This window comes from Aethalodelphis obliquidens, unplaced genomic scaffold (genome assembly GCF_003676395.1).
Source record: "Aethalodelphis obliquidens isolate GAN/ISIS:26980383/991018 unplaced genomic scaffold, ASM367639v1 scaffold79, whole genome shotgun sequence".
In the NCBI taxonomy this organism is placed as follows: Eukaryota; Metazoa; Chordata; class Mammalia; order Artiodactyla; family Delphinidae; genus Aethalodelphis; species Aethalodelphis obliquidens.
In genome coordinates, this window is record NW_020838023.1 from 7,043,460 (window position 1) to 7,061,733 (window position 18,274).

General features: G+C 37.6%; 1 protein-coding gene across 4 annotated transcripts in view; it reads right to left on the minus strand.

Annotated features, from left to right (window-relative positions):
- The window catches only part of ENPP2 (ectonucleotide pyrophosphatase/phosphodiesterase 2), a 109,041-nt gene that overhangs the window by 40,668 nt on the left and 50,099 nt on the right, over positions 1–18,274 (minus strand). For all 4 annotated transcript variants that reach the window (XM_027092546.1, XM_027092547.1, XM_027092548.1 and 1 more), the window contains exons 5-11: positions 18,134–18,194; positions 15,927–16,024; positions 15,633–15,712; positions 14,762–14,881; positions 7,545–7,600; positions 2,561–2,626; positions 1,545–1,617 (exon numbers count right to left, since the gene is read on the minus strand). In XM_027092546.1, coding sequence (XP_026948347.1) covers positions 1,545–1,617; positions 2,561–2,626; positions 7,545–7,600; positions 14,762–14,881; positions 15,633–15,712; positions 15,927–16,024; positions 18,134–18,194 — 554 coding nt within the window. The remainder of the gene's footprint in view (positions 1–1,544; positions 1,618–2,560; positions 2,627–7,544; positions 7,601–14,761; positions 14,882–15,632; positions 15,713–15,926; positions 16,025–18,133; positions 18,195–18,274) is intronic.

Below are 18,274 nucleotides of genomic sequence, written 5' to 3' on the forward strand. Positions count from 1 at the left end.
CTATAACAAGCGCTGTTTGCCTGTGCCACAGGGTCTTTTAGGGGATACTATTATCCCAACAAAATTGAACCTTTAAATAGGGTACATGGAACTGCTTAGGGTTTGGGGTTTTTTTTTAACATCTTAATAAAATGAGGCTCCTATTGTTCACTTTAGATTAATCTCAAAGAAAAACACCCTAAAGATAAAACAGCCACGCTTGCTCTGGCAAGAATAAGATTTGTGTTTCATGTACGCAGATGTTTATCTCATTTTATCATTTGTGTTTCATAATCATGCACCAGTGGTTAAACATCAAAGGAATAGGAAAAAGAGCATGAGACTTATATGACTTCAATGATTTAAGGTAAACTAGGAATGGGTTCACACAGCCTCTAGTTTCCAGTGCTTAAGGACATCACCGCTGAATTGATTTTAAAGCATTCAGAAGTATTTATGGCTCCTTAGTATTTACTGTCTTTGTTTAAACATGCTGCATTTTGGTCAGAAATACTTAAACCAAGACACACTTATCTGTATTTGCTTAGTCATCCTTATGCTGAACATAACAAACTTAATTATAGCCAACAGTGTTGCCATTGGCTATCAGAGAATAAGAGGTAGTTCCCATCCTCAAAGAGTTTATGAAACAATTTCTCATCCAAATCAAGTTTTATTATGTTGATGTAGACCTCACCACCCTAGTAAGAAAGAGAGGTGGAAAACATTTCATAGATTAAAAGATTTAGATTTGCAAATCCCAGCATCTTTTAAAATGATCTATGCTGAAGCACTGGGAAAATTTCCATCTCTCAATAAAAGAGGAACATAATAAAATATCTCCTTCCCTTTCCCACCTCCTGAATTTGAAGTTATACTGGATGCTACCTTATAGACAGATTGTCTTCTACTAAGATCCCCGAGTGATACAAGGGTGTCACGTTGCTCTGCTAAACAGATTCATTCAACAGTGTATTTCTCCCAATTAAGAATTTGTTTCACTTCGGGGGGTGATGGATATGTTCATACTCTTGATCATGGTGATGGTCTCACAGGTATATACGTATGTCAAGATTTATCAAATAAAAAATGTCCAATGCTATCAAATATTCCAGGTTGCTTGTACCTGCTAAGGTTAGTGAGCTGACCTACCCTCTCTGAACAGCATAACCGTTTTAAGGGAGCTGAAATTCAGTTGCAATGTTTTATATTGCAGGTTTCATCTCCAGATTCTTTTCTACTCCTATCCCAGTGATGGCAAATGCCAACCATTCCCGATCCTTCATCTTTTGACTGATGCCTGCAGGGCTGGAATATATTCCTTCCTATGAACACCAAGTTTAGGATATGTTTGAATAGCAAATTAATCTGAAATGAAGTTCCTGTAAGAAAACCACGTATGTTTAAGATTCTTTTAAATGTTTTTACTCTTGTAGTTCTTTGACTCTGTATCCACTTGGCACATACAAACACCCTAAGAGACTTTGTACAAATCCTGAAAAAGGTCAGTAGGTTAGGCGGCCCAGGGACACAGGTTCTCCTCAGGCAGAAGATAAGCTACTAACCTCAGGGCCAAAAGGGCCATATTTGTGTCCAGAGAAATCAGGTTGTTCGGAATAGAAGGCATAGACTGAAGGCCTACGGGAAAATTGGAAGGTTCAGAATCTCCCCCAAACCACACATGACAAAGAATATCAAATATCCCTACACATTACCAAAAAATCCTCTCAAATCAAGTTAACTCATCGCCCAACCACTGTTAGTCTTAGCATGAAAAAAAGTCTCTTTCTTGTTTTTTTTCTACAAGAAAAAAAAACACCCACCACCCCCTACACCATCCCTGCTGGGGTAACTGCCTGGTTACTACCTTCAGGAATAAAAAGTCATGAGGAAAATCTGAAGGCAAACTCTGGTCTTGGATCCCCAAAATAATAGAACCCAGTGAAAATTCACAGGGGCCATGCAATCTGCAGCCTGAAAGAACAACTCCATTCAAGTGAAAAGTCAGTCTTCTGGACTCGGAGCTTGGGATTAGCAGATGCAAACTATTATATATTGAGTTTATAAACAATAAGGTCCTACTGTATAGCACAGGGAACTATATTCCACATCCTGTGATACACCATAATGGAAAAGAATATGAAAAAGAATGTATATATACGCATAACTGAATCACTTTGCTGTACAGTAGAAACTAACACAACATTGTAAATCAACTGTACTTCAATAAAATAAAATCTTTTTTAAAAGTCAGTCTTCATGCTTCCCCAATCCTTGGGATGCTGCTGGTTTATTTATCAAAGCCGGGAACTCCCTCGAGCTCTGCTGCGGTGACCAGGATTGATAGCTGGAGTAATTCATGTAATTAAATGGTCCTCAATAACCTACGTCCATTGTAACCTAAGTCCTTCTTAGGGAAGCCACGTTTAAGGCTCAGAACCACAAAACTTGTAATAATACCAAACAGTGGCTGTGCTTCTATTGCATAGTCCATCTGGTTATTCACCCAATTCCAACCTAAAGTGGAAATGTACTAAAGAAAGAAGAGGGAGAGCCAGGTGGGATGGGGGGAAGCAAATACCTTTCGTTGTCTGGCAGAGTGAGCCACTGCAGGATGGTTAATATCCTCCGCTCATGAGGGATCATCCTGTAGGGTAGCAACCGGCAAAGCGTGAGGTTAGGTTGCATTTCTACCATCTCCAGCCTGATGAACTCTTACTCCTGCACCCAGGCCAAGGGCTCTCTATTTACCACCATCTGTTTTCACTTTGTCGTAGTAAAAGATCCCTTTTCCAATTAGTGTTTAAACGTCCATTTCTATTTGCCATATGTCATGCTGCTCGGCCTCTGCTACAGAAGACAACACTGGAAACTCTGATTCACAGTCAAATGAAGAATCTGCCATGCTTATCAGAGGCTCAGCTACAGGCGGAAAGGGCCCCACACTCAGAATCATTGCTATTTAGTGGGTAAAGCCATTCGTTGTAGCCACCGAAGGGCCAGGACTTATATCCCCAATCTGCCTCTTGCTGGTGTGACCTCTCTTGACCTCTATGCCTCTTGACCTCTCTCAGCTTCAGTTTGCTCATCAGTAAAATAAAGATGATAGCAAAGCACACGGAACAGCTTGCTTGTAAGGGGGAAATGAGACAAGAAAGGCAAAAGGCATGTACAGTGCCTAGCACATAGTGAGTGATAAAAATAATCCCTATTTTCATTAACGATCATGATAAGCTATCATTCGATCTCTAAGTAGTTATATGACTTAAGAAACATTATTTAATCTGAAACTTTAAGTTCCTCGTGTATAAAATCAGTGTTTAGGAAAGGTATGCTTGAAATTCTTTTCTAGCTCTATAAAAATCTATCAAGAATAGGCACATATAATTATGAGACTGACAAAAAGGGTATAATCTTCACCCACAATGACTTTTGTGTTTAAGTCTCATTCCTCTGTTGAAATATAATTACCCTCAATCTGGCACTCATTTCAAGAGCTCTCGGCTCACATGATAGCATTGTATCATGGGCTGAGTTACATTAAGATGCTCACAGGCTGAGTGATGTCTTTATTTGTGGGGAAATTTGCTTATTTTTTCCTAACAAGGAACACAACATACTTTTCTGCTTCCCCATCCAAGACCAAGTATTAGAGCATGTTTATGATGAATTTAAACTGAAGCCTAAGTTTAATTGTAGATAGTAAAAATTACTGTGGCCAAGAGTGAACCCTCATATAAACTATAAAAATTACTGTGGCCAAGAGTGAACCCTAATATAAACTATGGTCTCTGGGTGATAATGATGTGTCAATGCAGGGTCATCATTTGTAACAAAGGTACCACTCTGGTGGGGATGTTGATACCAGGAGAGGCTGTGCGTGTTTGGGGGCAGGAGGTAGATGGGAACTCTCTGTACCCACTGCTCAGTTTTGCTGTGAACCTAAAACTGCTCTAAAAAATAAACTACTAAAAATTTATTGTGGGATGTTGGGTGAGCCATTTCAGCTTTTACTTTTGGTAGACGTGAGCATGAGAGAGGTAGGAGGAAAGACGAACCTTCAGAGCCACGGTAGATGGCTGGACTTGGCAGGGACTCTACTCAGGCAGCCTCCCCCTATTTCCAATAGGTAAAGGATTTGTCATTCTTCTCTCTGGCGCCTTCTCTGTCTAGAACTATCCTACCAGCCCCCAAAAAGTCATGTTTACCATAAAACAAGTTCTCATTTAAACAAATTCCAACGCTATTGAATAAATGCGATCCTGTCTATTATAACCTATAATTGAATTTGAAGTAGGCATAGCAAAGCCAGGTTAATCGCTGAAGGTATTTAATTCTTCAGCCTTAGAAATCCCCTGTATCTGAACAAAATAATTACATATTTGGAATTCTTTCCTAACTTAAAAAAAAGTGAATGTTGTAGCCTTTTCATTTTACCTTACTTCACTACCTACCTACAAGCTGCTTTATTTTATGTAATTGGTGTTAAGTCACAAAAATGGATTCTGATGGACTCACTTGATGCTAATGGAAAAATACAAATTAATAGAATTTGTTTCAAGCTCAAAATGTTCACCCTTTAATGCCTTCTTTGGATGGGGTACTTGACAAGTAGGGAGCAGGGAAAAAAAGCATCAGCTCTGAGGCCAGAATGCCTGGGTTTGTGTTGGATGAGACTTTGACAAGTGACTTAACCTTTTAGTGCCTCTATAAAATGAGGAGAATAATAGTCCCTATCTTATAAGGTTGTTGTATGGATTAAAAGAGATAATACTTAGAATAGTGCCTGACACATTGAAAAATGTTAGCTTTACGGGAGTTCCCTGGTGGCCTAGTGGTTAGGATTCCAGACTTTCACTGCTGTGGCCAGGGTTCAAACCCTGGTAAGGGAACTGAGATTCCACAAGCCACGTGGCATCCCCACCCCCCAAAAAAGTTAGCTTTTATCATTATGTACTGGATTCACAGGCCCACAGATATAGTATACTCATTCACGAAATATTTGTTAAAAGCGTATTACGTTCAAGGCATTTCTGTGAATACGAAAAAAGATACAAGATACTCCTACCAAAAAAAAAAAAGCTATTACGGGGAAGTCACCATTCTCTGCTTGGAACGAGAAGCAGGTAATTGCCATTTTCTGGGCAGGGGATGAATACGTGTGTGTGGTAAGAGCATGAGTACTTTGGAGGCCTGAGTACCCACTGTAACTGTGGCCTTGGGTACATTTTACCTCTCTAAGCCTTGGCACTCTGATCTCAAACGTGAGGAGTCAGACACAGTGGTCTCTAAGTTTCCTAGTCGCTTTAGATTATCTTTATGAAATAACCTCAGAGACCAAAAAAGACATGGCCCTTAGCCATTAATGTTTAAATTTTGAAGCAGACACGGCACAAACAGATCTGACAAAGGAAGAGTGTATTCCAAACAGAAAGGGAAATGGGATGCATGCTGTTGCCTTTACCATTATTGATTGATATAGAATTTCTCATGACACCAAGTACATTAGACATGTTTTAGAAAAAGAAAAGGAAGTAGGAAAATAAACTAGATGAGTTTCAATAAACCAGATGAGTGATTTAGTGCTAAAGGGGAACAAATTACCTTAGGTCATATATAGCCATTTTCTGGTCATTGTTGAAAGAGGTAATGTGAATAAGAAAACAGATACCATTTATTGGCCGTTCTCTATGTACTAAGTACCCTACTAAGCACTTTAAATAAGTTAACTCATTCTACCTTCACGATACCCTATGATGAAGACACTATCATTCCTAGTTGAAGATGAGGACATTCATTTATCGAGACATTAAATCACCTGTCCAAGGTCAGCACTTTATTATGTGACAGAGCTGGGATTGGAATCAATCTAGACACCCATATATAAAGGGAATTACTGCCTTTGAACATGAATTGACATAAAAGAATGTAATGGAGACTCAGCTGAGGATGATTTTGAAATGAAATGCTATCTTTTGAAAAGCTAGACTAATTCTAGGTTGCAACATGGAACCAGGTTAAAAAGATGACCTTTAAAGTCTAAGTCTATGGCTGAATCTGGTTTTAAATTTTAAAATTTTCAGAATCTATGACGTGTAGATTTCCTTGACATATTAAATATTAAATTATTAAATACCTGGAAGTATGACAAGTTTTTTTAAGTTCTAAAGAGATTTTTTAAAAAGAAAGAAAGAAAATGAATCCAAGTCACTTCCGGGATATAGAAATAAAAGAATAGTCTGAGAAGCAAAGCAAACTACAGACATCTTTGGAGCAAAAAAGCTACCTTCTTATAAGGTTTGAAATGGGTGGAAAAAATTACCATTCAAAACCGGAACACTAAGGCTTTTCAATGAAGCTCTGCGGCAGTTTCGGGGGGTAAAGGGTGGGGACTAGGTATTAATTCTGCCGTTGGCACCTCTCCATTCTACCAGCCAAATATGTTGTGGAGCAGAAGAAATCACTTCTATAAGTATCAATGGCAATCAAAGGTTAAAAAATGTAATGCATAAGATTAAATTGGTAAATCTACATGTCATTTCTAACATATGCTTATTTCTCAACAGAGAAAATCTCTTTTTAAAAAGGGGGGTGGGAGACTGTTAAGGGACACTCTGTGTTAGCTTCAAATCACCAAACCCAATTTCAATTTAGCCCTTCAAATCTGAAAAAGCTACCTTTATTCCTGAATTTGGAGAATATAGATGGTACCATTCTGTGTTAATCTGAACCTGTGATTGCTCTCAGTGCACTATTACAGAATAGTCATATTTTTGTTACGGCATAAGAGGCAAATATGGAAACAGCTTTAGGTGGTTAAAAAAAATAAAGATGGAAAGAACATCTCAGTGGGAACAAAATCCCCATGAAAGTTGAAACAGATTCCTTTTCTTACTAAGGAGCCTCAAAAGTAATCAACATGTTGACACTTTTATTAGGTAAGTTTCATCTTAAGGCTATTTTATGAACATTAACTACTAATCCCCCCATCACCTCTGCGGGGAAGAGAAGTAGTTCCTTTTTTCTTATTAGGGAAATCCTGGAGCTCAGTGGGAAAATGGGGTGGAAACAGAGACTTCCTCTTGTCTCCTGTCTGGAGTTTCCAGTCTCTAGACCACTACATCAGCTGTCTGAGACCATATTCGATTTTTAAAGTTGTGAACCCAAATAAATATAGAATGTTGTAATATATTTATAGAAAACGATAATTCAAATCACAGCAATAAATAGCCTGAGAAATATACATTCCTTAGGTGCCAAGTTACCAAAAACCTATAAACAGGGACAGAAAATTCTAAAGGGTGACTAGATGTAGGAGAGAAAATCTTCCTTACATTCTATTAAGAAAAGATGGGGGAAAAGAGAGAGAGAAGAGGAAAAGAGAATGGAGAGGGAAAAAGACAGAGAGGATCTCTTAAAAAAAAAATGGAGGGTTATTTTGAATCAGAAAATATTCATATGTTGGAGTATATTAACATTTAACTGAAGTGAAATCAAATTGAATGAATGTTTCTTAAATGGAATCATAATTGTAATTTTACATTGACAAAATAGAGGTAACTTACACAGACCAGAAGAAAGTCCCAGCTTTCACCCCTTGCTTGGTGGCTGTAATCCATAGCTAATGAGGAAAATATAAGAGGCTTAGAACATATTCTGGGTTTGGGTCAAAGAAGAAAAAGGTTTTAAAATATATTAGCTCAGATATGTTATACTTTACCATACCCCACCATAAATTTCCCAATATTTGCAACCTTTTATTTTTCACATCTGGAAGTCAGAATTATTCTTTCCATAAATGTTATTCAATACATTCTCTGCAAAAGCTTTCAAGCTCTGCTACGATTATAGTGGCTCTTTTTTTAAAAACTTTTATTTCATCTCAAGAGTCTCTTCTGTACCTGTCTTTTCTGATCATTGTTTTGAACATTTCACTTACATGGCAGAATTCTGCTCATCAAAGGACCCCGAGTGACCATATGTTTCCTTGACTGTTGAAAGCCTACAGAGGAAAACCCCAATTTGGCACACAGATGCCAGGATCTCGGAACCTAGCTTTGTCTTGTTTTGTTTTAAATGAGGTGAATGAAATGGGGGAAAGGGGCTATTTTTTATTCTGGTTTTCCCCTTGTACCTTTTACTTAGCCTTTTAGTAAGTGGAATTTTAGGAGTAAATTCCTGGGATAAGTTAGGTGAACCAAGCATGTCACTAAGACTTTTAAAATATTCTTTCCAGGGACTTCCCTGGCAGTCCAGTGGTTAAGACTCTGCATTTCCACTGCAAGGGGCATGGGCTCGATCCCTGGTTGGGGAACTAAGATCCCTCATGCCCCGTGGAGTGGCCAATATATGTATATTCTTTCCAGCTCATGCTGTTGGGAGGTAGAAGATACGGCAGTTAAGAACCTGAGCCCAGCGACCAGCTAGCTGCATTTTAAGCCTTGCCTCTGTCACTTACTAGCCTCGTGATCCTTCAGCTAGTTATTTAAGGTCTCTACATTCCTTTAAAATATAGATAATATTACCTAGCGCATAGGATTATTCTGAGCTTTAATGAGTTAATACATGTAAAGTCCTTAAAAACAGTGTTTTAGCATTTGGTAAACACTAGATCAATTTTCATCTTAATTATTCTGTGTTAATGGAAATAAATATAATCCAGTTATTTTCAGGACACTAAAAACAACTTAGAATGGCCAGTGTCCCATTGAATAGAAGTCCGTGGAAGAAACCCCTTAGCTTTAGGAGGCAAACAGGAAAAAGAAGTGTAGCTTGGTTTTTTACGAGACCAAAACAAAAATGGTCTACGAGTTGCAACCAACCTCCTTTCTGGTTTCTTTGTCTCCAGAATTTGATAGTATTTTATTTACTCCAGTTAAAATCTTTGTTTTTTGAGGAAAGGGGCAATTTGGAGGTGTGGGGCATTCAGGAGCTTGGCCATGGCCTCAGAAAGGTCTGGAACGCCTGGCCTGGGAGAATTCTGCAAGGATTCCCAGGCCCCTGGGGAGGACTGGAAACCCCCAGCTCCAAAATCACAGCTGCTGCAGCTGGCAAGTGAGGGATGGGGCAGGAGAGCATACAGCATCCTACCAGATTCCTGGAGGGCTGAGCTGCCAGCGGATGTCATTAGCATGGGAAAGGTGGAGTCCTTGTCCCATTAGGATGGACCAGAGAGATCAGGACCTCAGATTGCTCTAAGCATCCTACCAGGGTTTGGTCCAAAGTATCCTTCTGCTTTACAGATAAACTCTGGCATTTCTGGGTATCCTCAAGCCAAGGAGGACTCAAATGGGTCCTGGAGTTTCATACAGTCTTGTGTCAGTGCCTCCTTTAGCAAGAAGGTGAACTCAAGCCGAGTCCTGGACACCCTGCAGGTGCCTCAAAGCCACCTCAGATCCCAAAGAGATCAATTTCTTATATTAAGTGATCTATTCGCATACTTATTTTAGTTTCAGAGACACATCCTTGGTGCACGCACAGCCAAACAACTTCCTAGAAACTGTGGTGCCTTGACATTTCCAAGGAAGTTGTATTAGGCAATATTTGGCAGATATGAAATGTAAAATCAATCTGGGGTTTTCTAACGGAAAATTTTTTAATACAATTTTGTCAAATGATGACCCTACATTTTCAAAAGTTATATTGTGGAATACATGCTGATGTTGGCATTATCAGAGCAACAGGAAGCCCTATAAGTAACTTTTAACTTATTAACCCTCAGGGGGAATGATCACCAAAGGAGTCTTTGCAATGGTATAAGGAAAGAGCACTAGGGGAGACGACAGATGTGAGGGTGCTAAAATTATCCCAGTGGCAAAATCAGAATCATTGGTTTTTTGTACTTGTCTGTACTTCCCCAAAATTTTGTAGTGACAATTAACATCTTGGTAATCAGAAAAAAAAAAAAATTAACCGGTTGTGAAAAGCAATGTGAACTATGAAGACAAGCTAAAGGTAAAATTTTTTTATTTATGTCTTCCAAAAAAGATGCAAAAAATTCCTCCCTGCTTCTTGGTACAAGTCGTGTTGGCCACATTTTCTAAAAGAAAATTGGGAGCATGGTCAGAAAAGTGCAAAGAATGAACAAATAAGAGAGAATACTTGGAATTAAAAAAACATTTTAAAATCTCAAAGGAAAGGACCCTAGCAGTAATGAAGCTGGTCGGTCAAAGGTTTGGCAAATGGTATGAAACTGAAGCATGAAGAAAGTTTCTTAAGTTAAATCAGATCATGAGCAGTTATAAAAGTTCCTTTGCAAGTTACATATTATATTTCAGAACTCTAAAGTTAAATCTAGTAATTACAGAGAAAAAAGTGCAGTAAAATATTGGTCCAAAGGAAGATAAATTAAAAGGAGCCTCTTGGTCTATGAAGTGGAGGAGGCGCAGGGGAGGGAGAATCATAAAACAGAAATCATAAAACTAGTTTCTTGTTAATTCAGAGAAATAGGAATTATAATTTCCCATTTCCCATTCTGAATTTGAATGTAATCTGTATTTCCTCAGCGCTGGGCCAAACAACACAGCTAAAAAATAATTAGCTAAGAAGACACTGAGTCTGGCCTTCCCACCTTTAATCCCAGTATTTCGTCCATTGCTTTCCTTTATCTAGAGGCAGAGTTTTCAACATTTGTGTCCTAGATGTTACATTTTGAAAAGGGGACAAATGGAAATAATATTGTACCTTCTTGATATGTTATCAGGAATAAAAAAAAAAAAAGAAAAGAAAACTCCCACTGGGACCAGGAGCATTTAAATGCGAAATCCAACACTTTCTCAAATTCAGGAGAATATGCAGCTGTGGGAGAAGGGGAGATGTTTTAAAAAGGAAAACATGCAAAAAAACATTTTTGAAAACCATGAACTACTATTGTAGTCTTCCTAGCAGTTCTTTGCAGGGAAATTATTCCTTTGCATTCTAAAGCACAGAGGTAGAAGAAATAGAATTCTGGGACACCAGAGGAATGGGCGGGGCCCTAGTATCAGCAGGAGTAAATCAATCGCTGAGATTCAAGAGTAGGAACAAACTAAAGATGTGAGGGTTCGGGGATGCAGCAGAATAGACTGTGAACCAGTGTGGCTCTTTCCAGGTGATTAGGGCCAGAAGAAGGTGAGTGACGAAATCCAGGAAGAAGTACAGGCAAACACGCCTCAGATGGGGCTGTAGAACAGTTCAATCCAAAACATAATAAATGGACACCTAAATGTGTTAGGCTGTGGGTTAGGTCCTGTGAATAAAGAGATAAATAAATCAATCTCTACCCTCATGGGGCCCATAGACGAAAGCAGATTATGTGAATAATTTCAAATGATATGGTCACAATTATGATAGAAATAACAAGAAAACCCAAAAGTGGGTCCCTGAGCTTAGCGAGGGCTGAGGGAGCTTAGTGAAATCTACTTAGAAAAGGTTGCTTACAGTGAAATTTGAAAGAGAAATGAGCCTGGCAGCAAAGGGACCAGGAGAGTAGAGTCTATCCTAGGTACATTATGATACAGTAAAATGAGAAAGAAATATAGATTTATCGCAGTATATGGAAAAGAAACACAATAAAGAAAAGGTAAAATTTTCCTGGAAAAAATAAAAAAGAAAGTCACCTGTTAGACAAAGTGGTAAGCAAAGACTAACATTTTCCATCAGGCCAATCCCTTTGGCCTGGAAGTTCACTCCTACTCTAATGTCATTCTTCTTCTCTTTGCTATCTCTTTCTTGAACCTGCCATCTTTCCTGTGTTCTTACACTACAGTAATTCACAAGGATGGTCTCAGGACCAACTCATTGCATCACCAATGCTGGCCGAAAACCACCATAGGTCCAGCAACTTGAGAAGTAATAGGAATGCTACAAACTAGTAAATAAAACAAAAAAGAAGCAGACTCACAGATATAAGGAACAAACTAGTGGTTACCAGTGAGGAGAGGGAAGGGGAAGGGGGCAATATAAAGGTAGGGGAAAGAAGGGGGGTTATTATGGGATTATCTGATATCGTGTGTGAAACTTTTGAAAATTGTAAAGCACTATAGAGTTTAAAGAATCTTTCATTCAATTAAATTTTTTTTTAATTTTTAAAAAGAATCCTCCTTCCTCCAGAAACTATGGCTCCAGAGGACTTGCACCATGGTAGGGTGCTGGACTCATCTCTCAAATCGTCACACGTAGTGGGCCCTGTGGAGTCTCACTCACTCTCTACCTCTCTGAGTCCAGCTTTGAACGGAACAGGCAATTTCCTCACTGAGTTATCTTAGTATTAGAAATTGCAGGATTAGAATGGAGAGATTTTTCAAAGAAACAAACACACTTATGGCACTCTGTTAAGAGTATGGAACATACTTTTGTAATGAGAAAAAAGTAAATAGTTTCAAAACAACATGAAAAGGAATCCCATTATAATATGTAGGAGAAATGTAGGATCGTACAGTGAATGACAACTTTTAATAGTGCATTCTGAAGATCAACAAATTAAAAGCAGACTCAACTTTGCTAAAGTGGCTATATCAGGGTTTTAAAAATAAAATTAAATTATAGAAATTATTTTTGGAAGTTGAATGGCGCAATTCAAATTGAATGGACACTACAAATGCCTCATGTCATATATAAGATTTCAAACTAGAATAAGAATGGTTCTTATTCACCATTTAATATGACTCATATATTATTTAGCCAAATGTCTTTCATGGTTTAATCACTCAGTAAAAAATAAGTTGTTTGACTTAATTACCTATTTAAGATTTTTATAAATATTTTCTCTACTCCAATTATTTTTTCACTGTGAAATATACAAGCCGCTTACGCTTAAGGAGTATTTATTAAGGCTCATCTTTTCTTATAGCACTTATAATTTCTTATACTCATACTGTAGTTTCTTATAGTTCCTGTCCATATATTTTTCCTATGTGCCAAGTTTCTATAAAACATGTTTTTAAATGATATCTACTGTGCTCCTTGGATTTCTTATGGTGGCATCTTGTTCAAGAAGATAGACAGAAACACAAATCAGTTTCAGTGCAAATCTCCATCAGCACTAGGGAATTACTAAACTTAGTGAAATGTGTCGTCTTAGAGAGTGAGTGAGGAAACAGGCAAACAGGGTTAAAACAGACTTCACTTCATTGAGCAGGTTCACAGCTTTCCGTCTGCTCTGTTTCTGCAGGAGTTAATGAATATGCGGACTCATCTTCTGAGTCATGCCAACCCAGAGGAAGCCTAATATCCACACTCAGTGGAAGTTGATCCAATTTGATAAAATTACTATTTATATCCTTTGTGTTTCTTCAAGCAGGTTTGCTTCCATGACAAAATTAATATAAAACACCAACTAGCAACAGCTCTTGACAGACTCAAATTTCAATTATTTTATTTATACCTAAAATCTTCCTCCATCATAAACTTTGTTTGGGAAATCCACACTGTAAACAAATTTCACTTTGCTTACAACGTAAGACATCACAGACTTCTGGGAGTCTAGCCTGAATAAAGACAGCAGAATCAGAACCTCTGATAGAAAGAAACACTTCTACAGATATACAAGTCTTCCAACTTTTTTTTAAATGAAAAGCCCATATTTAACCATGCATACTGATTATGCAATATGAATTTTTTTGTCATAGATGACCTTTTCTCAAAGAGCAATACCATTTTTTTCATACTTTATATTCTCTATTTAGCCCATAGACTGAAGCAAACATTTCCAGGTAGGAGATCATTTGGGGATGATAGGTACGTGGATATGTGCAGACTGCCCAGTCTTCATGCCATGGCAGATTGCACAAAAGCCTCCCAGCCCCCCTTCCCACCAGTGTTCCAGGGAGCCGTGGCCCCCAGTCAGAGTAAACATGAGATGGAACCATTTGCCATCCTTCTTCTACGTGTTTCTGATTGACTGTGTGTACTGGCATGTGTTCCTACGGGGATTCGGATCCTTCTACCCAGGGTCACAAGCACTTAGTTCAATTCTGCACATTAAACAGCTGTGGATTTATGTTGCTGCTTTGCTCACCTCTGACCAAAGCAAGCTGCCTGACCGTACACATACACACAGTCACAGGAAAAATATTGTGCAGAAAGCCACCTATATCCCTTTTCACTTTCTGCCCAGCCATTTGATCTGAAGTAAATAGGATGATTTCTTTCAAAGTATCAATCTGCTGGTCCAGAACCAAGGTAGATTCCACTTATACGTAACTTCCAAGATTTTTTAAAAAATGGATTAAACAGAAGAATTCATAAATTTACTGTGGGTTTCATTGAGATTTTTTTTCCCAGCAAGTTTCCCTGTTCCTGATCATATGGCGCTTGGGCTAAAATTTTGTGGCAGTCATGTCATTCACTTCTTTTTCATTGTGTCCACAAATCTAGTAAATCAATAAGATCTGAGTATTCCTTCTTCAAAATATTTCTGAAAGTTACCCCTATGTCACCATTTCTACCACTGTCACCCTAATGGAGATCCTTATCATCGCACACTTTTATAATCATAACCTCACATACACATACACACATGTATAAACATAGACACATAAACATATGTATATACAGTATATATACATTGCATACACACATATGTTAACACATACGTATATATATACATAATACACATGCACATACATATTATATGCACATATAGATACACATATATTATGTACACACATATATATATACAATATCAAAAGACAGAAACATTGCCAAGTATGAGGAAATTAAATGCATCTTTTCAACAGGTAACAAATTTAGGGGTGGGTGAAATGTTTCAAGGCACAGACACACAAAAAAATGCAAAACTCACCGGTTGACCTCCCCACCACCTATGATTAAATTTCTCTCGCCCTCGAAGATGGAAAGTGGCATCAAATACAGGATCATACATTGAATTGCCAACAATTCCATGTGATTCTGGATATAGGCCCTTTGTGGAAAAGCAAATTTATTGTCAAAATAATCCACACATAATAGTTCTATCATAAATTTTCTTGTCATAGAAGGTTTTATAACAATATTTAATTTCCAATTTTATATAAGACATATATAACCTCTATACGTGTCTGTCTTAGCAAACAGGAATATTATCTATGGACTAATTATAAGCCATCTGTGAAACTTGACATGATTATAAAAATTTAATATTGGGATGTTTTTTAACTGTTGCATTTAATAAGATGACGATAATTTTTATTACAATAAATTACCCCTTAGAATGAAATTTACTTATGTGCCTCCAAAGTTTCTAAATACACTATTCCTTTTTCCTAGGTTTTATTTCTACTCCAAACAAAAAATAACTAAATAAATTATATTTTTTAAAGAAGAAAGCAAGGTAGAATTGGGAGTATCTGAAAATTTAAACATAGCAGCTCTGAAGTCAACATTTTTTATTTGAAAATTCGGAAAATAAAGAATAGCTCCTGTGGTATTTGAGAGGTTGAATGTATATATGCAGACAGAACTGCAGTTGAAAAAAAAAAAAGGTTTTAAAATTGCAATGAAGTTCAGTCATCCACAGAGTTGTAAAAGGCATTTACTATAAACAACTGATACAGGTAAGATGAAAAAGAGAAAGATTTTCTTTGAACACTAAGGAACATGTTTTTTAAATCTCTCTAAGTCATTTCAGCATGAAATCAGTGCTTTGATTCTACACCACTTGAAAAAATACTTACAGTGGCCAAAGTGTATAAGTTAGGGAAAGTTTTTGTCGGGTACACGGGCCTCATGTAGGGAGAGTGAGTGCCACAAGACCCTAGAAACAGAATTCAGGTATTAGAGCAAGAGAACAACCAGGAATCACCTCATGTATGCAAATCCATTCTATAAATGAGCAAAGACATGTGCTACCTTCACTTTTGAACTCCAAATGGTAAAGTCATGTGTCCATACATCTCAAAACCGACAGCTAAGTGGCTACTGGGCAGATCATGGATTACAGATAAGAACACAGTATGAAAATGACTTACTTAGTTTTTCAATGTTAGGCATGACCTTGCTGCCTTTCTTCATGTACGATGCACGGAAACCATCCACAGAGAAGATGATTAATGGAGGGCGGACAAACCTTAAACAGTAACACATTAAGCTTTAGAAAAATTATTGTCACAGCTTTGCTTTATGCCTAGTCATTCTCAATAATTGGAACCGAGGGTTTCCAAGATGAAACTTCAAGTGAGGATTCTGTACAAGCCTGGGCTTCTAGCCACATAACATTTGTGGCAACTTAAGTGCAGAGTTAAATGACCAGGGAACGGACTGGACTCCAGATTTCCCCTAATGTACTTTCTCCACTGCTGCCTCTTGCACTGCAAACAAGGTTTTTCACAATGTAAAAAGCCGCTATATTTGCCTGGAATATTGATTCTCCCGTTTGCTACCTGAAAAACTCCTATTCATTCTTTAAAATTCAGCTTAAGATTTCCTCTTTCATAGTATTAGGTGTCATGCTTCTGAATCCCTTTAAGATATTAATTAATACCTCTTTTATCATTCATATATACATTATACTATATTATATTGCTATATTAACATGTTTACCTTCTTCACTCGTTTCAAAGCACAGTTTGTGTCTTATTCATCTTTTATTTTGTGGACCCATAGTAGGGCTTCAACAAATATTTATCACATACAAGAAAAAAGGAAGGAAGGAAGGAAGGGAGGGAGGGAGGGAGGGAGGGAGGAAGGGAGGGAGATGAAATTAATAGCAGTAGTACTCCTGTCACTAGAACTAAATACTTATACAAAAATTATTTTAAGTTTAATTACAAAATAATTTCAAAAATAATTAAAATTGTTGAAGATCTAAAAATCAATCAATAAAGAACTAGACTATCCACCTAACTAGGGCAGGACTGATGAAATAGGCCTTTTGTTATATTCTAAAGATACAGTTGTTCGATCAGACTTGAGATGCTAAACTATGTGCAAAACTGTTTCTAATAGTTTGAAGATAATTCAGCAAGCACGGGCTTGAATTTACTTGAAGCTACATTTCTTATGAGGCATTTAAAAAAATATTTATTTATTTATTTGGCTGTGCTGGGTCTTAGTTGCGGCACGCGGGATCTTCATTGCGGCATGCGGGATCTTTTTAGTTGCGGCATGCAGAATCTTTAGTTGCAGCATGCGGGATCCAGTTCCCTGACCAGGGATCGAACCCAGGCCCCCTGCATCGGGAGCATAGAATCTTAACCACTGGACCACCAGGGAAGTCCCAAATGAGGCATATTTTAAATGACTCATTTAAAATAGAGTCACATATAAAGAACTTAGAACAATACTATATGAGTTCATTATTATCATAACTATTATAATTTTACGCTTCTACCACATAGACTGCTTTCACCTCCAAAATAACTGAACACATTTTAAACATTCAGAAACTATTGCCATCCCATTCTAAAAGTCCAAAGAAGTTCAAGTAGCTCATGAAAGTTAAAAAGGAGACAAAAATAAAAATATTTAAATTCTTGGATTTTGTGTCCCAGGCTCTGCTGCCTAAAACGAAAAGAACTCGATCAAATACATTCATGAAAACACATTTGTAGAACATTTTATTTTCTGCCAGGCATTTTAAGGGTCCATGAATTTGCAACAGTTTCCTGGAAGGCGTAATAAGTGTCTTATGCTGGTCCCACTTGAGCTGTGGGGTGTCACTCAAGTTTGGCTGTATCCCAGCAAAGCAGGGCTGTAGTGGTTTGTCAAGTTTCTGTAGCATCTGGTAGGAGTTACCATCGCAGATAATATTTTTGAGACATTCTGTAGTCCTCCCTTCAGCCACCCCACCACCACTACTGTCACCAAAAAAACAAAAAGCAAAAGCAGCACTTCAGGAAAAAACACAGGAAAACAAACCAAATCACTGCCAGAAATGTTTCTTTTCTTCTTCAGCATTATTTATACATACTTCGTAAAATCTTCAGCTAAGGTGAGATACAGAGGATATTCAGTCTCTGATATGTGCAGGTGATAGGAGAAAAAAAAGTTTTTTAATTCCCTACTTCAAGATGCACATTCCAGCATTCGACTGGTAAATTACTCAGAAGTACTCGTAAGTTTGCCTATATAAGAGGATTTCAGTTTTACCTTGTTTTTAACTATTTACCCATCCATAGCCTGTGATATTTTATCAATAAATATTTAAAACTGTATAATATTCATAAAATGCACTCACCCTGCAGGACATTCTGGGGCCTTTATTTCCTCACAGTCATCATCTACCCAATGGGACTCTCCTGTAAGGAAAAATGGGTAGACTTTTTGATGAATCTAATTATAAATATCCAGAGCCTTGAAGTGTATAATTGCAGGACCT